At 40.2% G+C, this 26021-nt stretch overlaps 1 protein-coding gene across 4 annotated transcripts in view; it reads left to right on the top strand.

The window, feature by feature from the left end:
* Positions 1–26021, top strand: part of dennd2b (DENN domain containing 2B) — a 52248-nt gene that overhangs the window by 4807 nt on the left and 21420 nt on the right. For 2 of the 4 annotated variants that reach the window (XM_067496433.1, XM_067496434.1), the window contains exons 1-6: positions 3253–3486; positions 11889–11987; positions 17026–18309; positions 19575–19717; positions 23773–23894; positions 25741–25956. In XM_067496433.1, the coding sequence (XP_067352534.1) occupies positions 11914–11987; positions 17026–18309; positions 19575–19717; positions 23773–23894; positions 25741–25956 (1839 nt within the window). In that variant the 5' untranslated portion in view covers positions 3253–3486; positions 11889–11913. Of the gene's footprint in view, positions 1–3252; positions 3487–11888; positions 11988–17025; positions 18310–19574; positions 19718–23772; positions 23895–25740; positions 25957–26021 lie in introns of those variants that run through there. The other 2 variants (XM_067496431.1, XM_067496432.1) reach the window with 2 other exon arrangements.

Raw genomic sequence — 26021 nt, 5'->3', positions numbered from 1 at the left:
CATAAATTACCAAACCATTTGGAAGAAACAGTTCAGTGCACACTATGTTACAGACAATCCTAACAAAAATGTATTTTTCTCAATGTACCAATGACCTGAGGTTACAAATTCCTTCCTCAAGTTGCAGTAATGTGTGCATGCTCAATTCGCTTTAAGTACAAGTACCCCATTGAGAAAACAAAGTTTAAAACTCTTTTGAACATGAATGTACAAGTCTAGTCCAGATTAGTTACACATCTAGAGTACTTGCGCCTCTTGGAGAAGGTTTCTGCACAAATCTAAACTGTTCAGGTCTTATTGAGTCTAATTAGTGCAAGATCATCATTACTATAGACACCTGTGCAACAAATACAGCAGCAGATAAGATAAAGCTGAACTACTTTATGTACTGAAAGCTGCTTTTTCCATAAGAGCCTTCATCAGCATTTCGAAGAATCTGCACTAATGTAGCCTGGATATATGTGGTTCAGAACTTTATGAAGATGTCATGGTTGCTGCCCTCTGCACCTCCTCTAAAATAATACAGAATGCTTAAATACGATAGGGAATGTTTGAGTCTTACTCATGTTCACCTCAGTTATTGAAATCAACTCAGTTATTGATCAAAGAACATGATCCTCACCAAACAAAGTAGCACTGTCAGGATCATGTTCTTTGATTTCTCCAGTGCCTTTAATACTATCCAGCCTGTCCTGCTAAGAGAGAAGCTGCTGAAGATCCAGGTCGACCGCTCCCTCACCTCATGGGCTGCTGAACACTTGACCGACAGAACACAATTTGTGTGGCTGTGGGAATGTGTGGCAGATACATAGGAGCACCTCAGGGGACAGTCCTCTCACCCTTCCTCTTCACAATGTACACCTCTTATTTCCAGTACAACTCAGACTCCTGTCCCCTGCAGAAATTCTCTGACAACTCTGTAATGGTGGAGCGTATCAGTGGAGGTGGGGAGGCAGAGTACAGTGGATGAGTGGAAAGGATTGTGGACTGGTGTGGAAACAATCACCTCATCTTGAATTTGGCTAAAACCAACGAGATGGTCGTGGACTTCAGCAGGACTAGGAGCAGGGCGAGGTGGTGGAGATGGTGGAGGGGTACAAATATCTTGCAGTTCACCTCAACAAAAGACTGGACTAAACATGCAAAACAGCGGCTGTCTACAGAAAGTAACTCTACTTCCTGAGGAAGCTCTGGTCCTTTAATGTGTGCAACCAGATGCTGCAGATGTTTTACCAGTCTGTTGTGGCCAGTGCAGTCTGTTTTGCTGCTATCTGCTGGGGCAGCAGCATCACAACCAGTGACAACAATAAACTGAATAAACTGATTAGGAAAGCTGGCTGTGCCCTGGGGACCTCTGTGGAAACTCTGCAGTTGGTCGTTGAGCGGAGGACGCTGCAAAAACTGTTAAACATCATGGAGAACAGCTCACGTCCTCTCTACGAGCTGCTGCTCAAACACTGGAGCCACTTCTGCAAGAGGCTTTTTCAAACCCGCTGTGACAATGAACGGTACAGGAGGTCATTTCTGCCAACAGCCATTAGTCTGTACGATGACTCTCTGCAGAGTCAGGAGACAGACCTTCATCATTTTATCACAACATAAGTACAATAACTGTAACATACAGCCCGGCTCTGCATATGCACATGTACAGCAGGCACTAAGGCATTTCAATGGACAAAAGAGGAAAACATCTCTGGCCTTTTAGACTGTTCCCTTCACTAAACTGCACAATGTACACTGGAGATAGAAGTTATTATTTTAATTGATTTGTTTTTACTTCATTGTATAAAGGCTACTGCAACACAGAAATTCCCCTCTGGGGATTAATAAAATCTATCTATCTAATGTTAAATTATTGAAATTTATTTAACAGAGTTGACATTTTCCACCACTTTGGGAACTCCATATAATATTGTTGAAGTTTCAAAAGTATAAAGTGTCACTGCAATATGGTGATAACAAATAATAAAACTACTGTTGATGTATCCTCAACATTTTGTAAAAAACGCTTTGTACTAAAACTATAACTTATAACAGCAGGAAAAGAGTTGAAAGACCCAAAATATATGTTTTTGTTACTGAAATTACATACACTCAAAATAGATGATCTTTGTAATTCAGCGAGCACAGAAAGACCTGAAAATTGAACGTAATTATTTCGTGCTAATTCAAGTTGAATCAGGAGCCAAAAATAATTTGTAGTTCATATTTTACAAGTTGTGTCGGAATTGTACATCATGCACAGTTATTAGTGAAGTATTATTCTTGAAAATTGATTCAACAAACAGTGTTTTTGATACATACCTAAAGGTTTGTCTGGGCGCTGTGAAATTTTCCCCCAATTCTAGAATCACCCATATAGATAAAGTACCAAAACTCACAGTTCATAATAATGTACTTGTGCATACTTTTGCAGCACTTCTACTGAGTACTTGTACTGTACTACTTTTACTTGAGTAATATTCAGAGGCTAATATTGTACTTTGTATTGTACTGTACTGCATACATTTTACAGCTTTAGTTAAACCTTTTAGATGTAAATGTCTTATTAACTAATACATTATGATGCATTATTGTTGATTAACCATCTGGCATAGATCATCATAGATCAATCACAATCTGCTCGAATTTGACCAACGGTGCCACTTTTGTTCCACATCAAGTCACTTCAGGTAACTTGTATTATTATTTTTATATAATTACTGTAACTTCTCTTTGCCACAAATTTTCAACTTCCAAAGTTTGCTAAATAAATATACATAGAAATGTACATTGATTCTATCGACAACATTAAATAGAACACATTGTTTTCTTGGTGGAGTACACGTACTTTTATACTTTAACGAAATATTAAAGCATGTACTTTTGTACTTCAACACGAGTAAATAATTTGAAGCGTCATTACTTGTAGCGGAGAGTCTTTTTAGGGAAATACTTGCACTATTACTTAAGTACTGAGTTTTAGTTACATTAGTTAGCTCGGCTGCTGCTCGCTAACACACTCGTCTCCCTGATGAAAGACATCTTTGTGGGGGTGAAATGTGTGTGTGTGTGTGTGTGTGTGTGTGTGTGTTGGGGGGGGGGGGGGGGCTGCAGCAGGACAATGTGCTGGCAACATGGTTCAGCTCCTGAATATTCATCAGGCTCCTCAGTCCTCCGCGACAATAAACAAGAAGAGAGAGGCTGAATTCACGGCCCAGGGTGGGGGGCAACTCCCGAGAAAAGTGGGGGGCAAACAACTCGTCTCCATGGTAACAAGTCCTGCCTTCCACTCTGCAACAGGCTGTGCAGACGGGAGGCAGGAACTTTTTGTCCTCTTTTTTTTTGTCGGATTTGGTTGGAAAGACCTCAGTCGGAGTTTATTGAAAAGGACAGGTATCCGGCAAAAGCAGCCAAAGTTTTTCAAGGCGTAGACGAACGGGATTTGCGCAGAGGGATTATAATCTGAAAATGTCAGCAGCCATGGATGTGAGGAGAAACTCGGAGGTAAATAAACCGTTGTTGACGAGCCGCAGCAGGGAGGTCCGAGTTTTACTTAGAGCTGCGAAACACCAACACAGTCTAAGCGGTGTGTGAAGGTGTTGTGGGGGAAAAAAAGTGCAAGGTGCGTTTAAGAGTAAACTAATCCACGTGTGACCATATTTGGTCATCGACACGTTAAACCATGAAGCGCAGGCTGGAAGAGCAGGCTGTGTTTTTCCTCCAGCTGACCCTTTGAATGGAGAAAAATGTCCCAGCGGATACAGGCACTAACTCTGAGGATTGTAATTACACCAAGTTGTTGTCGCAAAAATACTGAACAAGTCAAAGCAGCAGATAAGTAGAAACAGCCCAGAGCAGATCAGACGACTCTGATCTCAGCTGTTTACTTTTCCTGTTGTAGGATTTATTTTTTTATTTATTTATTTTGGGGGTGGGGGGGATTTGGCAGATAAAAACCACATGAAACAAAATGTGTGAACTGTGTGAATGTGCGGTCGAATGAAAGGCATTTAATTGTATAGTTTTAGTGTTCAGTGCTTTAGATGGAAAATAGCCCACAGTAAATGTATGTAGGTAAGCGGGAGAGGGGGTAGACAGATCTTCAAGTAAAAAATACCACACTGTAACACTGCAAATAAAAGTCCTGAATTGAAAATGTGTCGCAAGTAAAAGTTTGCAAAGGAAAAGAAGTAAAAATTGGAAAAGTAGGCTGTGACTATAGTTTTACTATTATATATTTTGCAACTTTAACTTAAACATTAGGGACTACACATGCATTAATATAAAAGCATGATTTTTAACTTGTTCAGCTATTCTTTTTGTCCAAACCTTGATGCTGAATAACTGACTAATGTCTTTGTTAAGTTTAATTTATAGTTTAATCGATAACAAATCATCTTGTAGTCTTATTTATATTATATAAACATGTTCTTATGCAGAAATCCTAAAATATTTTAAATGAGTGCTAACTTCAGCTGTCAAATCATTTTACTATTATATGAATATTCACATTTCCCTCACCATTAAAGTAATGAAAAGATTGCTTCCAAAAATGTACATAAGGACAGTAATTAATTATATTGCACCACTTGCATACTGCAGGCACAATACAGACCTATCAATATATAACACGCAGAACATAGTTTAACATACGTTTCCCTCAATATACATATTTGTTTTACCCTCGACCAGTACTTTTAATCAGCACATTTAACAAGCAACAAGTGGCTGTTATTTTCTCGTGACCTTCAGCACCTACATGGATGACATCCACGTTAAAAACACACTCTCAGGTAAAGACATGCTCTCAATGAGTAGTTTCAATGTGGATTTTCTTAACAGATTGCTGCCTAAGTCCTCATGGTCTTGTTCACTATAATGTATACCCCATGGCTGCAGCTGGTTTTCTTTAGCTCACTTTTTCCTCAAACGCTCTATTGTGCAGATCTAACAATGACCTTCCCCTCTCCTTGGATGGGACTGTCAACACTGGGCTGTTGAGGAAGTTCCTTTCTGTTTTTCATTCACTTTAACTGGAGCGAGAACTTTAAAAAGCAGTGTTGTTCAACATCACAATTAAAGTTCATTTCCACTCTCCGAGTTCACTCCATCCATCCAGAAAGTCCAGGTGTTACTTGCTGAGCTGTACCACTGGTCCTGGCTGTGAGTCTTCAAGCTCTAAGGACCAGTTTTGTTTAGTCTCTTAGATTAGGGGGAGAATTTCTGGAACATATGGTTTTGGCAGACTTCCTAGTCAGGGACATTATCCAGTGTTGCTCAGATCACAAGACCATGTTCCTTAACTTTACCCCCAGGCTCTACTAAAGTTATCAGGCTCTGCGAGAATGCTTTCTTTGATTTGAAGAAAATCTGCTTCCATGCTTTTTCACCTCTTATGGAGGCCATTGAGGTGACGTAAACACTCATATGCTTAAAATTACCAGAACTCACCTGAGCACCATGACAGCAGTGCCTAGTTGTGGCTGTACTTTTGCACATCTCACATGGCTTAAATCATACCTGACTTCACACTTGTACTTCTGTCTCAGAATAACACTGAGCAGACTCCTTTTAAAGTTTGATTTACAATTATATCAACACCAGGGTCACTGTCCTAGATGTGCTAAGCAGATTTCAGTGTTGAAATGAACAGAGCATGGCTGTAACTTCCAAAATACCAAAAAACACCTGGTGTTGTTTTGATTATTTCTCGGTCCTCTGTAAGACATCTTCTGCTTTAAATATGAGAAGCTGTCCATTAATTTGTCCCGTTATCTTACACTGCTGGCTACTGTTTGACACATCTGTTACTTGCCATCCTATACTCACTTGCTCTTATGCTACCTTGACTTACTGGAGGTGACATCTCCGTAGTGGGGATTCATCATATTTGCACCGAAGTGATAAAAAGCCGCCACACTGTAATTTCAACAATGTATGAAGCATTATAAACAGTTCATAACCTCTTGATGCACTGTATAATTAGCGGGTTGTAACGATTTAATGGGATCTGCATGATGTGCGGAAGGATTTTGTATACCATGCCACCATAACATGAGTTCACTGTGCCAACATAAACATCCCACTGGATGTTCTGGCTTCATTTAGCTAATCAAACAATGCATGCTCAGAAACAAGCATTTCACCATCAGCTTTGATATCTGTGCTTGCTAACACTGTCAGCTGTGTTAGTGAACCTATTCAGCTCTTAAACACGTGTCGGAACCTGTTGATATTCGTAATAAATGGAGCATTCCATTTCTTAAAGCTTGCAATTTGTAAAGCTCTTTATAAGGAATTACAGCCTGTAACCTGTAAAAAAATCGCTTTTATTCAGCACATTAATCAAATCCAAACAGCTAAAGCTACTTCTTTATCTGACAGTGTCATAATATCCATGATGACATCCCTTATGAGATCACTTCCACTTCTTTCAATTCACTGATGACTTATGTCACTCACAGCAATGCTAATGTGAACTTTGGAGGTGAAGGAGTCTGCAGTGTTTTTTTCATTCATTAGCTTTGTTGCATTTTAAATCAGTGCATTAAAAGAAATGAATGACAAAATAAATCATTAGATCCATGTACTGGCACTGTTTACAAACATCTCATAAATATTTAATCTCCTTTATTAAGGGTTAAGTTATTTCTATTTGAGTACAGTAAAACTACTAAATGGTTAAAAGAAACTGGTCTCAAATGGTAAGATTTCTTTACAGAAGTTTTCATGACGTCAATCAGAGCAGTGATGTAAACTTTTTTGAATAGCTGATATTGTTCCGCCTCATATCTTATTCTTACTCCTGAATTATTGTTTATGGAAAACATGTTGGTTTTGCTGTTTATTTTTCGGAGATTACAGATGAAATATGTTATGACTTGCATATTTACATATAAATATGCAATTTAATGATAGAAAATCTAGTCTTAGCCTTAGATTTCTGTTCAGGAACGCAGGTGAAATATACATCTTTGCATTTGTTGTCTCTAACTTTAAAATGAAGAAAACAAGAACACATCTTAGTTTGTGTCTTTGGAAAATGCTTGTGTCAGAGGTCAGCTCTGTGACACAAATTCTATCCCCCCTGCTGCAGCTCAGATGGATATGAGCCTGTTTTCCACATGGCTGCCTCTGCAGCTGTGCATGCTCATATCTAGGTTACACAGAAGGATTTTCCCTCTTTTCCACAAAGAAAAATATGCCACAAAGTTCTGGGGAAAAAAAAGCTGAAATGGCTGAAAAAGGAGATTAAAAAAAGATTCCAAGAATTGGTTCCACCTGGTGGATTGAGCTATAGTGGCAGCACGGCGAACCATGTGGTGACGAGGGTAATTAAATAGGTTTGGCTATGTGCAACTGCAAGTAGCATTAACCTTGGTGGTTTTGTTCTACACAGATACACACATATATGAATGAAATATTTACATGCAGTATATATAGAATATGCAGTTTTTCTGCTTGAACATGCACATTTTTCATGTTTTTGATGCCCCTCACATACTCAGTGCATACAGTATGTGTTGTAAATGCTTTTAATGTGAGCTGTATTATCTTAGGTTGGGTATGAAGGGCTGGATTCCCTTCTACCAGGATATTTATGCAACTCAACTCCCACACTGCTCTGCTAACATGATCTAACTCAACCAGCTCAAGTCTCTTTTTGTCCGCTGGGGACAAAACTGGTCTTTCTGCACATACTGAAACAATGGCATGGATAACTGTGTGGGCTCATGCACTCATGTCTGCCAGTGAGTTGTGACGTGTGGAAAGACTTGAGACCTTGCAGAGATTTTCACTTTTCCTCTCCCCGTTACTTTTTTGGCTGTCTGGGAGCTGTGCAGTGGTTTTAAAAACATTGAAGTCAGGTTGTTGATCAGCAGAAATAAGAGACCAGGTCAGGTAAAGACACAAGAAGACATTATTAGTGTCTGTTTGTGGAATCTTCAATGTCTGCCGCATGTTTCAGAGTAAACAAGACTTTGAAGTAGACCCAGTCACAAGTTTATCATACTTTGCCCATTATGACATCACAAAACGGTTTAATAAAAGTGGCCGGGCCTCCATAGACTGAAGATTAAATGCTAAGTGCTGAGAAAGTGCATAGTTGTGTGCAGTCTTTTCTGAATGACGAAGAGGCCCCTGGCATCCAGTTGTTTCTGCCCCTCTCCAGTGCTTTCTTTCACCCTCTGAAAACATTCTTTAATATTCTAAATGCAGCTGCGGGCTGACAGATAGGGCAAATATTAGTACATTCCTGTGTATCACATGATCTATTCTAAGTGACAGGGCCAAGGACAACGTTTAGGCTCCCTTTTAAAAGATATCTTACCTAATTGAGTTGTTCATGTTGCACTCACCCACAAGTACATGTTTGTTTTTCTACAGTATAGTTGGGAGAGCATTCAGGGACATCCCTTACTCAAACCTTAACCATCACAACTGAACACCTAACCTAAACCTAACTCCAACCTTAAGGCTAAAACTGAGAATTAACCATCAAACAGTCTTTTGAAGTTGTGAGAATAAGCTAAAATGTCCTCATAATGATGTTCTTGAGCTTAAATTCCGCACAACCAAAGACACACACACACACACACACACACACACACACACACACACACACACACACACACACACAGCTGATAAAACACTCACTTTCTAACCACATCTCCCTCTCAAGGATGTATTGGACACAAAGGACTCTTTTATTCCATCTAATGAAGACACTGCACTCCCATTTCATGAATATGTTCTTGTTGCTAAGGAAAATATGCCTCATTGATGTGTGATGTGTAATCAGTTAATTTTTTATGAATTTGAATGTCCAGAAACCAGGATAAAGTCGGAGCTAGGTCATTAGGATGATACTGTTGAATATATAAAACAACGTTTTGGCTTTGGGGATTTCTTTTTATATCCAGGCCAAAGCCCGTTGATGCCTTTTTCCTCTCTCTTTGTTGGGTTTTACTACAGAGATAGAGAAGTAGTGGCCCTTTTTAAAGAGTACTGAAGTAGAACTTTTAACTGGATGTGTTTGAACTGCTGGATGTCTTACTTTATAAAGGGCTATGTGTTTAACATGGTTGAAAAGCTCAAAAGAATGATCATGTATCTAGTTAAAGCGCAAAGTCATCAAGACGTGTGCGTGTGTGTGTGTGTGTAGGCTTACATAGAAAGCAATATACGTTGTCCTTACCATATATTTGCACGTGTTTAACAGTGGGGTCAAGTAAATTCTTTAAGATTTAACCTCACATACATATACTTAAAACAACATTTTTAATTTTATAATTAAATAAATGGAGCTTTTCATTTGCTGTAGCAATCTTTAAAACATTTTAACACCAGTAAATGTCAATGTACTTGGTGTGGAAACACCTCCAATCAGCATGAATCTGATGATGTGTCACTGTTTACTGTTTTGACATCTCAAGAGAAAATTTCTCTTGAATCTGGCTGAATGCATTTAAATATACTCTAGAGCTTTCTTAAAAGTGGTTGTTTACAGCCTGCGATTTTGTGTAGCGAGATGGTATCACACCTCAGGAAGTCACTTGGCTAACGCCTTAGTGTTTACACTGTAATGTCCATCTCAAGCCTGTCTGACCCATTTCTGCATTTATGATTACTTTCTCCATCTAAAAAGTCAAAATAATGAATTAATACAAATACACATTGTTCTTGACCTTGTATAGCTATCACTTTTTGGAAAACTCATTTTCTCCTCTCCTAACAACTGGTTTTTTCTCCATTCGTTGTATTTTAGCGTTGAGGTGTTACAAATAAAATGGACAGGAGCTTCATGTTTCCAGTCATAGGGAATATTCAATGCAGGAATAAATGAAATATTATTTTTTACATAGCTGCCAGAGTATCAGAATTTTATGTAAGCAGAATATTTTCATTAGGTCTCATTTAGATGAGAGATCGAATTACTCAAGTTCTGACGTTCTTTTTGTATGACCTTTCCAAAATGATTCGTTATGTTTATGTTGGATCATGGCTAAATTATTCATATAATGTGTTGATCATCTCTGTTCTTCACAGAACAATTCTCAATGCAACTTACCCTGCCACTAATGTGGGCTGAGGTTCTGACTTGACTTGTAAAAATTATGCTCTAAAGCACGGGATGATGGCAGGAGGAGAGGAGAGTTGTAGGCAGGACAAGACAACATCATTCTTTGTATTTGATGAAAATAATGATGCATAGCCGTACCTCAGTCCACAGGAAATAGCTGACAGCAGGAATGCCCCCACTCTCCTCATTTGTCTCTGTAGGACCTACTACTGGTTGGCTGGCTTCTTCATACAACAACTTCCTGTAAACAAGTCCTGCTGCCAAGCACCCTCCCATCCTCCACCTCTGATCTCTAGAGATCTCCATTTGACCTTCTTATGCACCAGAACAATCACATTGAGCTTTGTTGAAAGGGTCAATGCAGCATTTCAAAAAAGTGATTTTCAGGGGCAATGGCCTGAAGGGAGGACTGCTCATCTAATTTAACATTAAATGCAGGAAACATTTATTATCAGAAACATATCTTGACAGTTTTTTCTTCTGTTAGGACTTTTCATGCTGTTAAATTGAGGATGTTAAAAGAATCAAATTCTTCAAACAATTCACAGCAAGAGTTTTTAGCACCAAAACTCAGTTCACCTCCCCGGCCCAAACCATCTGCACGGCCAGATCTTAGAGCTAGACAGACAAACTAGATGGAAATGTTACTAATATTTTGAGTCCTTACCTAAAGTTAAAGCTACAGTATCCAGCTTTTGTGATTCTGTTTTTACTAGAAATGAACTTCTGGATTTATAATGAGGACAGGTTCTGTTGAACTCAAACTCAGTGAACAGCACTGTCAGCAGTTTTGCAGCATTTGTATTTATTGCAATTTGATAATGGCTAGTACCTGAAGAGCTGTTCAAAGTGCGGTGGAGTGTAGCAGATGATAGAAGAACACAGCGGAGCAGGGACAGGGAGGGCTGGGTGGAGCAGAGTGATTTTACATGTCATGTCAGCACTTGTACAGGAGATGTGCAGCCTCTAAATTATGCCACAGTTCAGTGCTAGACTTAGTTGATCAATAGTGGTTAACTAGTATAAATCCTGCTCAACACACACGTGGATGCCTCCAAAAAATCTACACAAACTTTTTTGTCACGAATATCATCAAACTAAAGTTATGTTTTGGCTTTTTTTCTGGATTACAAAATCGTCTATTGGGTAATAAGGAAAGCCACATGATTAATAGGTTTATATCCTAATTTCCTTTCTGGCTATAATCCCAGTGCAGATTGGGACCTGGAATTTAGCTGTTTCTGTGTTGTGTGAGGTGACATCTTTTAAATGAAGGAATAGCAGCAGCTGAAGCACCAGAGTTTCCCTGGCACAAATTTGGCCATATGCTGTATCACTTATGTTACTTACTTCTCGTTTGTTTGAAAGTAATCTGCAGTGTTTACACTGGAAATACAACATTGTGGATGTGGTGAAGTGGAAGCTTTATTGAATTTTTCATTAGTTTGATTTATGAAAGTCAGTCCAATGCAGTAGTTCACTTCCCAAGGGTATCAGCGTTTGGGAAAAGAACTTGACTCAAGTCAAGCTGATGTTAACCAGCGGGTCCCATATATAATATAGGAGCCTGTAACTAAACCAAAGAGAGGTGCAGGGTTGTGCAACCACTTTGGGGAACAGGAGTTGGCCCCTTCAGCCCAATGGTGCTCCCATACAATGTTGGTCATCTGATTTTTGATGTAGCATTGGATTAAAGTGCATGTTTATAACAGTTTTAGATCTGTATAGAATATATCTACTATTAATAAGTTTTTGTGTGTACTGAAATGCCTGTAAAGCTGCAAGCTTTTGAATGTTTCCTGTCCTTGTTTTTGTCCATCAGGTGAGCGGGCGGTTTGCAGACAAACATGACAGCCAACAAGAGTTCGAAGGCTGTGTCTCCTGCAGGAGGGGGTAAAGCTCCCCGTGGCATCCCCGACAGGTCAGTGACATCTGGGACAAAGGTGAACCGGTTATTGTGCTCTCAAGTCATATCGCAAGGTTTCTGAGTATCCATCTGATTCGATGTTTGGTTCCTTTTGATTTGAAATAGAAACCAAAATCTGTTTATTCTATCTCAACCGCATCTTTGGTAATAGTTTCTCTTTTTTAACTCATGGGAAAGCACAACTCATAATTGTCAATCATGATAAGACTCCCAAAGCTTTTGCAAGTACAATCCTGTATCCTGGACAAGGGCCCCATCCAGCTCTTGAGCTGAAGCTTGTGTTAGCATGTTGAGAACTGACAGTGTCCTGCTGGGAGACAAAACCAAACTTTGGGGATGATATGTGATATGTTGACTGTTCGTTCTTGCAGCATCATTATGTCCAATTTGAATAAGCTCAATTTTTCTCAGTACAGGCAACAATTTATTGATTAAATTAAACATGCACAAGAAACATCTGTTCACACTCAGACTGATTTTGTCTATTTATGTGCTTGTGTGTGTCCACACTGCAGGAAACACAAACAATGAAAGTTCTTACAAGTAAAAGTTCTTAGGATGCCATTTTGAGGAATGTTTTAGCTCCTATCCCAGAATAGGCACTTTCTCACCCAATACAGTGGTGACAGTGGAGAATTTGATTGAGGCTCAATGCTGTCGTAATTTGGTCTCTTGAACTAAGTCCCTATAACTGTGTGTTCTGATGTATTTTATTTTATTGCTACTGTTGTTGCTACAGACTCAGTGATTCTCATTCATACAACACAAAACCTAAAGTAAACAGTGGCAGCAGGTTTATGTAATGATACTATGATGTTGATAATGTAATTCATTTGCTTGTGTGCATATTTACCACAGAGTTGTCAAATATACAGTGCACAGTAATAAGGTAAACCTGGTGAACATACAGGTAGATCAAAGCTACATGAAAATTGTGCACTTTGACTGAATCTCAATAGACAAATCTTGCTGTCAGTGTAGTAGAGCCTTATGAACAGCTTGGGGGGCTTACGAGCTCATGTTACCTTGGATTTGTTTGAACATTGTATTTAAAGCTCTTGAGGCAAAGTTGCATTGCAGCTCCATGTTTTAGCAAATGGAGAGTTGACCAGTGCTACACAACATGTTCCCCGAAACTATGAAAGTCAACCAAGATTTAGTTTCTAGGACAAATTGCTACAACTTTGAACCATGTAGCCACCAGCAGCACAAATGGCAACAAGGAGCAAAGTGGTAGAAAAAACAATACAAAACCAAATTTAAAAATGTTCACTGATCTTCTGTGAGGAAATAATGGAAACCTTACCAATATCAAGGTCTTCCTTTGCCAATTTCCTGTTTTATTTGGAATATAGTTCGCTGACCTTAAAATGCTTTGAACAGAGATGACTAAGAGACAGTGAGCTCATACTACTGTGACTAATACATATTCAATGGAATTATCATTTTCACTGATATGTAAGGAAGTACCTCTAGAACTCTTTATTTTAATTTGTGCTAGATCAGAGTTTTATACTATATGCTAACAAATGAACACGTGACAGAAAGCAGCTGCTAGATGGCCAGGCAAACATAATTCTGCTCCTGTGAGCATTCTGCTTTCTCCGTCCTGCTCAGGAACAGGAAGTGGCTTGTGGATAGCATGTCCTGGATGCCTGTTGGAAAGCCAGAATTCAGTGTCTTGTGATTGGCATTGAGATCTTTGCACTGTGTTGTGTTCGTGGCCAGCTCACGTGAAGCTGACTGAACTGGGCTTATTTTGGCAGACACGATCCAGACCACCAGAACCTCTGAAAAGTCCACATATTTAATTTTTGTGTCTAATGGACAGGTCTTTAACATGTTGCTATCTTTTTTATATTTTACAGCATAAGGAGTAACACAGATACACTTACTAAGACAGACGACCATTCACACCTTTAGAGCAATTTAGAATCACCAGTTATCCTAACATGCATGTCTTCAGACTGTGGGTGGAAACTAGAGTACCTGGAGAAAATCAAGGCTGGGGAGAACATGCAAACTCCACACAGAAAAGATGCAGGTGGCCGGGATTCAAACTAGGGACCTTCTAGCTATGAATCTATGAATGCTAACCACTCCATGATGGCTGCTATCCTTAAAAAATGAGCGAATCTGACTAAAATGTGTTTTCAAATGAGCAGCTCCATCACTTTGCATCAGGTGAATAACAGAAATACCTCTGTTTATAATGCAGTACAGTTGAGTAGCACATCTCGAAAACAACTTTAACGGAAACCGAACATTATCACCTTCATATCCTGAGGATTCTTTTTCTGACTATTATGTTTGACTGTATTATTTTTAACTTGGTGTACATGCACTAAGCGACTTGCAACTGAGTGTATGCTGTACAAAAAATAAAACATAGATGCAGTCTTTCTCACAACATGAAGCCAGCCTAAATCTTTTCTTCCATAACCAAAGAGCATTATTCAGACTTTTGTAATTAAATCAACACACTGTAATGCTACTGAAAGCCATTACTGAATGTTTGGTCTGGTTGCTACAAAAACATTCAAGTGAAATGCAGCTCCCCACATTAGTCCTCGACAGAAGTTTAGTCAGGAGTTTTTCCTGAAATCAGCATGATTTTAATATACCTGACTAATTCAAAGAATTCCCCTGTGAACCACAGCAACATGTCAGCTGTTGGACTGCTGATTGATGACAGCGTGTGTTCAGAAAGTCTTCTCCTCATGAAGCCATATGGTCTGTTTTACTTATTGAAGGGATTTAAATATACAGTGGTGGAATAAAAATAAGTACATTTGCCTAAGTGCTACACTTATATACATATTACATACACAACACCGCTTAAAAGCTAAAATAATTTGTCAGGACTCTTTTTCACAGGCTTCTGCTACAGGCCTGTTGTTTCTTGTGCATTGTGCTTCCTTATTGATGAGGGGGCGGCTGTAGCTCAGTTGGTAAGGGTAGTCATCTACAGAGGTTCGATCCCCGGTCCAGGTTATATGTCGAAGTGTCTCTGGGCAAGACACTGAACCCCTAATAGCCCATTCCCCTCCCCAGCTGTGCAGTGCGGGTAGAAATTGGGGAGGGTTGCGTCAGGAAGGGCATCTGGTGTAAAAACTGTGCCAAATCAACATGCGGATAATGATCCGCTGTGGCGACCCTGAACTCACGGGATAAGCCGAAAGGACAAAAAATAAAAAATAAAATTGTGTTTCCTTGTTGATGATTAGCTCACTGGTTGGATGGAATGCCAGCCCAAACTCTTCCTTCTCCACCTCATTCCAATGCTACTAATTACTTAAGCAACGTTTTAGCAACTGTATTAAATTTTGGCAGGTTGCACTAAGATTGGGGCACGGGCAGAATATATATATATATATATATATATATATATATATATATAGAGAGAGAGAGAGAGAGAGAGAGAGAGAAAAATAGATAGATAGATAGATAGATAGATAAATAGATAGATAGATAGATAGATAGAAATAAGCCCTAAGACTGATCTTAATGTGAAGAGGGTCAGTAGAAGCCTTCTATGATAGACAAGAGTCATTGAAAAGCGCAGACAGGGGTAGAGGAATATTACCTTCTAAAAGTGTTTTGAGTGAGGCTCAACCTTGTGATCAAATAGTAAGTTTTGTAGCTTTTTATCAATTGTCATTTTAAAAGGGGGACTAGAGACGAGCACAGTGTAAAGAGCAAAGCAAAGCTGTATGAGAGCACAAAGGAATAAGACTGGGCTGAACATAGCCCAGTAGGATGGTTACACACTGTAACTTTAACAATATATCATATGTTTTTGGCTGTTATTTGACCAATGAAATAGCATTTCCTTGTAACAAACTCATTTTAGGATGGGATGCATGTATGTTTTCTTTTTGGACCCTACTTCATCATATAGAATTATTCTAACTTGAATTAACCAAGCTGTGGGAATTGTTTCTTTTTTTTTATTTTTGATACATCAGTTCACATATTAATGATTAACCACAGGTCTTAGCACATTGTGTGCTCAGAAATCTATTCACTGGAATTCAGAATAGTGCTGGTTAGCAGTGAAAATATCCAGACTCTCAGTCATCATCTGTAATTCTCATATTCCTTCAAGGGAAGAAAATAACATGGATCCATCATGCCCGCAGTTTGCAGGTTCCTAGCTGCTCTAAAAGTCTCCCCATCCTGGAGCAGGAAGAAAGAACCCAGGGAAGGGCAGATAGGTGTGAAGCGAGATCTGTCCCAACCTGCATTGTTGGATCACAGTCCGCAGCCCTCAGCTTCCTCCTCCCATAACGCTTGTTATTCTAACCATGGCAGTGACATCAGATCTCCCAGTGATTCACTTTCGCAAGAGTTAGACGGCTTCCAAGTCAGGACAAGGTTCCTGAGTATCTACAGTAGGTGTCAGGGATCTACAGGGAAAGTTTGTCAATCTCTGGGAATTTTGAACGAGGTGAGCACCGTGAGAAAGTGTGTGTTGGTACGATAGAACAGTGAGCTTATGACCCAAGCAGCAACTAGTAACACGTAGCAGCAGGCATCAGAAAACACTGAGGACAAGAAAGAGCACTGAGACTTTTACAGGTAGGACTGCTGTAATAATTCTTTCTGGGCGTACTTACTTTCCGTGTGAGGTCTGCAGTGATTCTCTCCAAGTTATTTTGATTATGTGGAAAAATCCATAGTGACATTTTAATGTAGTCTATATTTCATTTGGCTTTTATTTTAATTTCATGCTGCCAAAGACGGAATACTTTCCTGTGGTTACTTTCAATGAGTGGCTCAGGTTTTTGTTCTCTCTTTGATCACAGAAATGAATTCAAAACTTAAGGTGATTCTTTCGAGTCCCCCCCACTGTTTTACATTGACTTTCTGTTCCTTTTCATGCTGAACGGTTGAGTGTATTTGTTGGGTGCGCTTATGATTGTCTCCTTTGATTTATTAAAGTCTGTTAGAGTGAAGTGTGTTATTTTCAGAGAAATGTGTGTTGAGGCTTTCCAATGTTTGCTCAGCACCCTTCTCATTCCTTTTTCAGGTGCCGGTCTACATCGCCTTGTCCTGTTTTCTCTGCCAGCCAGGGGCAGAGCCAGCAGCCTCTCCTCAGCGACAGTGAGAACTCTGGGAAGCAGAGTAGGTACGTCCGGACTGACGGCAGATTCCTGGTACGTGCTGGCTGGAACAGCAAAACAGCTAGCCTGTGCAGTGGTGCGTCACTCACAGGTGATAGTGACTCCCAAGGCCGTCTTACCAAATCGAAGAGCATCAGCTGCCTGGACAACAGGCTCTCCATATATAAGCCCCCAGCTCAAACCAGATCCTACCAGGAAAGTCAGGCCATCCAGGAGCAGAAGGAGAAGCAAGGGGATCTCTCCGCAGGAGATGTACTTAATGGCAGGCCCCTGAGCTGGAGCACACTCTCACTAGGACCTTCCTCTAACCAAGCTCACAAGCGCACCCTCTCTCTCACCCGGTCAGTAGCAGGTGTTCCCCCCACCACAATACGGAAGAAGATCTCAGAATGGGAGTGTAGAAGGGTGGCTCTGCCTAGGATGAGCCTGTGTCTGGAAAAAAGAGGAGGGGAACATGTAGGGGACAGTGAGGGCTGCCCAAGCCTGCTCTCTTCTCCCTGTAGTGAGAAGACTTTTGACTTTAAGGGGGTTCGCAGGATGAGCACAGCGTTCTCCGAGTGCTCCTACACAGAGACAGAGGAAGAGGAAGGAGCTTCAGACAAAGACGGCCTAGGTCGCTACCAGAAAAGGACAGGCAAGACAGAGTCCTCTGGAATATTTGTACGTTCTCTGTCTGCTCGGAAGGAAACTTCAGCAGTTCTCAACAGGATACAAAAGATAGAGCAAGCCCTGAAGGCGAATCCCAGCCAACCTCCTCCACGTTATCTGAGCAACTGCTATGCTCCAGACAAGACAAGGCAAAAATCCTTTGTGATAGGTGACGACTTTGATAGTACATGTGCCAGTAAGCGCAGCAGCATTTGCTCAGTGGCCACCGAACCAGATACTGTTGTGGTGTCCGACAAGCTCTCGAAACTCAGACAAAGGTTTAGTGTGAGCCCAGTCAGGTCTGAGAGTCCAGAGCCACCAAGCAAACACACCTCTGTGGGCACCCCTGTCAACCCCTTACCCAAACCCAAACGCACTTTTGAGTATGATGCCAAACAGGACCAGAAGGGTGCGTTGCCAACCAATGGACTACCTCCAAACAGAGCCTCCGAATCTCCGCCGCCTCTGCCTTCCACTCCTGCACCCAGCATACCACAGTCTGTAAAGACAGAGGGGAGCACCCCCATGAGAATCCAGGACAGGTGAGAATATCAGTACAGGCCTCTGCTTTAGATATGAGACAAAAAGCACAAAACATTTTGAGGTTGGCTCGATCACAATGACATGGATCAGTTTGTTTCCTGCGCTCACAAAATAAAATGCTTGATTTAATTTTGAAAGAGATGCAGTAGCATCAAGATGCAATAGCATCAAGAGATGCTACTGCAGAAGGCAATGAACATACATTAATATGATACATTCTGACTAAGCTAGTCCTTATTAGATACAATTTCTTTGTTAATGTCATTGTTACCATTAATGTATTAGGTGTCAATTGCATTCATTCACTCAAGGCAGGCTGCCAGCTCAGTTTTTATTGCCAAAGGTCAAACTAGGGTTGTACTGAGCAGCTTCTCTGTGTGAATTTGATCAGGTCTCAGTGACATGTCCCAATCTAATTAAAGCTCAATGTATTTCTAATATTTGTCCTCAGGATTTCAGGTAGAGATCAGTGTTAAAACTGGAAACTGCAAAATAATCCAAACTGGATTATTTGTTTCAATTTTTTCCCTACATTTTACCCGATTAGTGGTTTTTTTTTTTTTTTTTTTTGCATATAGCAACTTAACTTATAGCTATTTGGATTCAATGGATTTCATCTTTTATGTGAGGGTGGGGCCTCTGCAGATTGTCCCTATGTGAAATGGGGTGAAATCCTTAACATCCTTCCCTTCAACTCTGTGTTTAACATTCCAGTGGCTGTAGCAATTTAAGACTGAGCTTAAAAGCCACAAGCTGTCGATGGCAAATTATGACCATAGTGTAGATCCCTCACTACTGTAACCAAGTTGCTGTGCAGTGCCTTGACATGTGATGTGTGCTTTACATAGTGCAAGAGCAAGGAAATACTAAGATATCAGCACGTTTACTTTGGCTTCTCAGAAGCTTTCTTGTGATTAGAGAACAAATTGATTGCAGTTTTTCTTTTTTCTATACTTATTAATTAATTATAATTAGTATTTATGATTTAAAGATCTTGAAGGAGAAGACATTTTTTAAGTTTAAGTATACTGAACCACCTGTTCAACCTTCTTAGTTTCCAGATGGCAAGGGGAGGATAATAGAAAGCAAAAATGTCTGGACTGTTTTTGAAAGCCTCTGGACCTTTTCTGTCTGCTCTAATCTGTCCACCGTCTTTCAGCTAGATGCTGACTCAGTGACTCTTACTCCTTCTCCTTTTCTGTCTGCAACTCAGCAGCATCTTTCCCTGTCTTGGTCTGTTTTGACTTATTTCATTTACTTCTAGAGGGTCATGTGAGCCAGAGGATGCTGGAAGTCCATCTTCATATTCGTCTTCACCTACAGTGAATGGCACAGTGACCACTGACGCACGGAGTCGACCAAGTTCGAAAAGCACTTTAGAGGAGAATGCCTATGAGGACATTGTGGGTAAGCACTCTGGTTCATTGCACTCTTTCTGTCACTCTTAAATATAGTTTACAGCTGATATGATGTATTATTATATCTATAAACATTATTTGACTTTTAAAACATTTGATTAATTGTATGCCATGTGCTTATTAGTAGAAGTGACGAAATTGACATTTTCAGTTTCAAATGTGATTATTTTGCGGTTTTCCGATTTTCTCCTTTTGAGACTTTTCCACCTACTTCTTATCTCTGACTATAATTGTATTTTGGACTGCTGGTCAGACAAAACTGGATATGAGATTTGAAACCTGGGGAATTGTGGCTGGACTGTATTCACTGTTTTCTGATTTATTATGGATAGAACAATGAATCAGTTAATTAATATGTGCAGATCATATCAGGCCAAAGCACTTGCATTTTTGACACAGATTTTGTCTTTATGATTGTATACCTTGTGTATACCATATCCTTGTGGACATGTAATGATGTGTTTTCTATAAATTAAAACCACTGACACTAAGTTGAAGGTTTTTTCCTGCATCATAAGTCCTCACCTTCAGTGACAAGTGAACACAGACAGTATGACTTTTTTAAATGCATCTGTAGTAGTAATATGTTGTAGTGAAAGTACCGTGTGTAGTGTTTGCAACATGACCTAATGTAATAAGACTGCGAATATAGCTCCTCTACCTTCACGTGCCTCATATAGAGGTGTATGGTATAGAAACATGGTTGTGAAAGTTTTATTTTATGTGTGTACTTGTCGCATTTTACACTGTTCTCCAGTGCCAACAAATATTAAGGAGCGTGATCACTGAAAACTGTAAAACTCTCTTGTCCACACAGACATTGAAATTGATTATAGCCACAAGTGGCTAAATATTGTAAAGAAGCTCTTTATTTTATCACAACAAAACATCACATTCTCACATTGCAGGCCTGTCTGCAAGTTGTGTTTCTCACTGCACACTGGATCAACCCAAAACTTTTCTGAGATAATGTGTGTATAAAATGCTGCACATGTTGAGGAGCCAAATTCCTTTGAGGACCCCAGGCCTTCTGCCCAGTCCTACTGCCAAGTCCCCCAGTCCATACTTAATGTGGTAGAAATCTGTGTCAGTATGGTCTCATGACAAAGTTTGGATTTCATGTGCAATAAAAAGTTTTATACTTAGTGATGCTAAGTGATGGCCAAATAAGGGCTGATGTTTTATTTAAAAGCATTCGATTACTTGGAATTACTACAAGTAGCCACACTGTTCCCAGCTCAGTAATCATTGTTGTGCTCATCAGCACAACCAAAGATGTGCAGCAGTCTCAGATAGAGCGTCAGGGCATGACTGATTTTCATATGAATCCCAACAAAGCCCCCATTGTTCATCCAGCACTGTGAGCATGGAGTTTGCTCCTTGGACAGACACTTGTGCCAATCTCTGTTTTCTTCCTGACAAAGAGAGAGTTTGAAATTGCTCCAGCTATTTCAAACAAAAGTTTTAACACTGAAGTCCTAATGGAGGAGAGCAGTTGTTTCCACCAGCGCCACGCAGCAGTTTAGAGGTCAGATGGTCCATTAGACAAGCAGCCACAGCAGTAGGAAATGAGGCATGTTTTTGTCCATCTGTGCTCATATTTTATCAAGCATCTCGTACAGAAAACCAGACGCCCCCACATATTCTCTGAACTCTGTGAGGACACCTTGGCTTCCCTCCACTCGTCTTGGTAGGACATGCACCGTCTTGGATTTTGGCACCTGTGGTTGATGTCAGATGTTTATCTTAAGATTGAAAGGCATTTGTCACCCGTGCTACAGTGTTAGCACAGCTCCACGAAAACCTACGGTACTTTGCAACTATTTAAGTGCTTTTAACTAGTGTAGCTGATAAATGGAGTGCCAGTGAGGGATCTGTTTACAGGCTGATGAAACACACAATGTGAGGCTATGATTTACTGCCTGTGGCGTGGAGCTCTGCGGTGTGTTACTTTCACTTCCCTCACATGTTGTCTGCTCTTCTGAGTGAATCTGGGAGACCCTGTGCATGGGCGGATTATGAGAAAATGGATCTCTGGGCACAACCAAGGAAAGGGCCACGCACCCTTTCTTTTTGCTTGTTTTCAGCATGTTAATGGTAATTTTACCATTTTGTTTTGGGAATTCTTGCATCTGGTTTAGTCATTTTGTGCCTCTTTTGGATAGCAATGTAATTGTGGATCCCATTATTTTTTTTCTGGCCCATGGTATTTCTGACCTTTTGAGCCCCTTGGCCTGTGCTCCGTAGGCCTGTTCAGTATGCATCCAAGATTTTGTGGTAACGAGTGACTCAAATTCTTTTCAAGTTACACAAAGACTATGTGACTATATGAAAACGATATGACCTATAGCTTTGTTATTCTTTGGTCCATAATAGGCCAAAAGTACAGTGAATTCACATACATAGTGCCTCCAATGTGGTCACAAGCAGACAAGCTCTGTATGATTTGTGGTGCTGCCAGATGTTCTTACAAAACTGTAACTCTACCCTTGGCATATTTGTGTTTATGACTGAATGGGTGAGCAGCACCATTCTACTGTAGCTTATCCATTTTACAGGGTAAGCTGACATTGTAGGTATAGTATGTACTGTGCCTCACCCTGCCCAGAGAGTCCATTGTGTACACAGAAAAATACAATCACAGTGTGCAGCCAAGGTGTGTCCACTCCCAGCATAATGCAGTGTGTCTGTGGGTGTGTTACAGAGCGATCTGGATGTTTGTAATCAGAGGAGTAGATTAGTACCCTTCAGTACATAAGCAGCAATATAGACATATCATTTTCCCAGCAGGCTCTCATTACAGTATTGCTTCAGTTTAATGGAGTAGTGGCACAACGTGGGGTAAAGACTAAGCCCTCTTATTCTGCTCCTCAGCTTTAATGATGCACAGAAAATCACTCCACTAAGCCAATTTACTGCGTGACACAACATAATGCATAATAATTTCAGGGACCCTGCTTCTGTATGTTGTCTGCATGTGCGGGCACCGGTGTGTGTGTATCTACCTCAACCCAGTTCAATAATTAACCTAAAAATAGATAAGATAACAAAGCTTTGCCTGTAGGTTAATCTTCTGTTTTTTTAAACACTCACACTGTTTGAGAACAGGAGTTCGTTGGGTTTTCCACCGAGGTAGTCAGGAAGAAGGAACACAGCTACCAAATAGATTTTTGCTCTTTCTTCTTTTTTGCTCAGAGATAACACTGCTGTTCTTTCTTTTAAAGTTCCCCTCATGCATTTCGACGCCATCTGGCTCTGTTTTTATTCTTCACTGTGGTTTCTTCACTTTCTCACAACCTTTTTCAGACCCTGCCAAAAAGCTATTCTCAGAGCACATGTCTGAATAGACATGGACTGTGGTGTTACACGAGTTTTCCCCTTATTGGCCTTGGCTCTGGGCCAGGTGACATCAGTGAGAGCAGTGCAGCATTCAGTAATGGTCATTTTCCCTCCTTGATCAAAGCAGAGCAGTAAAAGGTCTTTGCCTATTGTGACTTTATGTGACTTTATGTTGTTGAATTTTTTTCTGCTCAAGTCCTTAAAATTTAACTTTTTAAATTACAATATATTTTAATCGCTGGATATCATACAAATATATACTTAGGAACACGTAGATATTGATTATTATACAGTTGTAATGCTCCACATTATTAGATTGAATTGTTTTGCCATAGTCTAAGAGGATGACCCTCCTCTCTGTCTCTCGCAGCAGACAGTTTGCATGCCTGGATAGTGACTCACCAGCAGTGTTGTGTGCAGAAGTTTCATCTGGCCCCACTGGGGGTTGTGGGGCAAAGTGCCAACAGTGACTGTTTTGAAAAAAGCTTACTTCAGTCAGCTAGGAGTGACCTTTGACTTACCTTTCATGACTCATCTCTTCTCAGCCTAACCATAGGGAGGCCCCTGAAGCCCTTTTCTGCCCTCTGTTTACCTCTTGCTGACCTCATCTGTCTTCCGTCAAAAGCAGCCTCTGTCCGTGGACAGATAACCTCACTGTTGACATTGAATCTGAGCCTTGATAATGTACTTACTTCATCCCAACAGAGAAGGAAAACCCATATGAGGACGTTGATCTGAAGCGGAAGATTTTGGTTCCGAAGACTTGTCTGTCAGAGAGCAGCAGATCCTGGAGCACCATGGACAGGAAGCTGAACTCTCCACCTCAAGTAAGTCATGTAGCTGGTTGGTATCAGCAGCAGATAGTAAACATTAAAAATATGTATGCACATGGTAGTGAATACCTCAGTAGGTGTCGGTGCTGAACCCTGCTGAAGATCTTTTAAAGAATCTCACACCTCATTTTTGGCACTACAGGAAACAGACTGCTCTGCTTAGATCCGGCGATGTTGCACAGAAAGACCACTCTGCAAATTTGTCTTCTTCTATTCTGAAGCATTTAGCTATTAGGTGAAGCACATTGCTAGCGGTAGTAATTACTTGAGCTCCCTGAGCAGCTACTTTAATTGGAATACAACAGAAGAGCTGTACTGTGTTTACAGTACAGCCAAACAAACGCATGCTGTTTTAATAAAGTAGTCAGTCAGTAATTGTCCTTTTTCCATCATGTTGGACAGCAGTCCAAGCTTAGCAGAGTAAAGCTCCCTGTGGCTGTTCCTTTTTGTTCAGTTGCTTCCCACGAAATATAACACTGATCTACTGTTTGAAAATAAATAATACCATACATTCATTCATAGATAGATTTATTATTAACGAGTTGTGCCTGTCAACACTAGTTGCATTTCCTATGATGGCTTCAGAAAAAAAAGCCATACTGTGAATACTTTACATTCTTTTAATGTTCCCTTAAAAGAATGAGTATTACTCAGTTATTGGGAGTTGTAGCTAGTGAACAGTAAACAGTCCAACAGGGTGAAATTAGAAACAGTATCATTTATAGGTTGTTTATTGAATCCAGCTATTAAATCCATTGAATTCTGTGTGGAGTTTGCATTTTGCCCTGTGATTTTGTAGGTTTCCTCCCACAGTCCAAAGACATGCATGTAAGATTAATAGTGAATGGTTGTCTGTGTATACCTCTCTGTGTTGTCCCTGAGATAGGCTGGTAGCATATCCTGCCTATCGCCTGATGAGAGATACTATATACTATACAATTGCCACAGTGAACATTAAACCTTGGATTTAAAGTGGTAGGTGTATAAATTTGTGACAGCTGTAGCTTAGTTGGTAAGGCAGTTGTCCATGGACCACAATTTCAGTGGTTTGATTCCCATGCCCTTCTGGTTACTTGTTGAAGCTTCATTGGGCAAAACACTAAACCTTAAGTTGCTACCGGTGGGTCGGGTGCATGTCACCAACTGCCTTCGGTGTGTCAGTGTGTGTGTGAATGGGTGAACGAGAAGCATTATTGTAAAGCAGCTTTGGATAAAATGGCCCTGTCTGCCGCTGCTGTATTTCCCTTCACACTGCTCCACTCTCCTGCACTTGGTTTAGGGCCAGATCTAGTGGGTGTATTCAGGTTATTTAAGTTAACAGAAACATGCAATTCGCCATACAAAAGCCTTTTACTGAGAATTTTTTAAATAGTCCACAGTTCCCATAATCAAACTTAGAATAGTCTATTGTCGACTTCCTCAACAGGTCACCGTCATCTCTGACACACGAAACGTGTCATGCCTTAACCAACAACCACCCAATAAGTCTCTAATGCCATGGATCATGCTGTCGTCATAACACCAACCTACCACTCTACTATAATATATCGCACTATATTAATATTCCATACTTTTAAAATTCTATACTGTGCTATACTATATTACTCTACTATAATATTGTTTTTTTGTTTGTTTGTTTCTTAACTACTAGATAATGTTTATTTCTATATAACACTGATCGATTTGAGGCAGTTTCCTACAGACTTTTGTTTGAATTATTGAAATCCTTAATGATAATAACTTAAGTGAAAAACTACATCGAATTAAGTTTTTCTGAGTAATCATATGAACAAATTAATGCACGGTATCACACCTTACATATTCCTTTCTCTCTAACTAGTTGCCTTCCAAACCAAGTAGCCAGTCTCTTCGTCTTTCTGGACCGAGTGACAGGAAGAGCCACCGGTTGTCACAGTTGGCAAAACGCTACAGCCATGACGAAATGCTACTTCTCCCCCCGCCGAGTGTATCAGCTTCACCTTGTGGCCTGCTGGATGATAGCCTGTGTATCACCAGTGATACTCTGGGTTCACACAAGCACTGGAGGATCCCGAAGGTACAAACTATGAGTTTCTTGAGGGGTCATTTAGAAACTGAGCAGATTTGGACCCTTTATAATTT

The sequence above is a fragment of the Channa argus genome, chromosome 2 (assembly GCF_033026475.1).
Source record: "Channa argus isolate prfri chromosome 2, Channa argus male v1.0, whole genome shotgun sequence".
Lineage (NCBI taxonomy): Eukaryota > Metazoa > Chordata > Actinopteri > Anabantiformes > Channidae > Channa > Channa argus.
The sequence above is the reverse complement of the archived record's forward strand: the minus strand, read 5'-3'. Positions and strand labels throughout refer to the sequence as shown.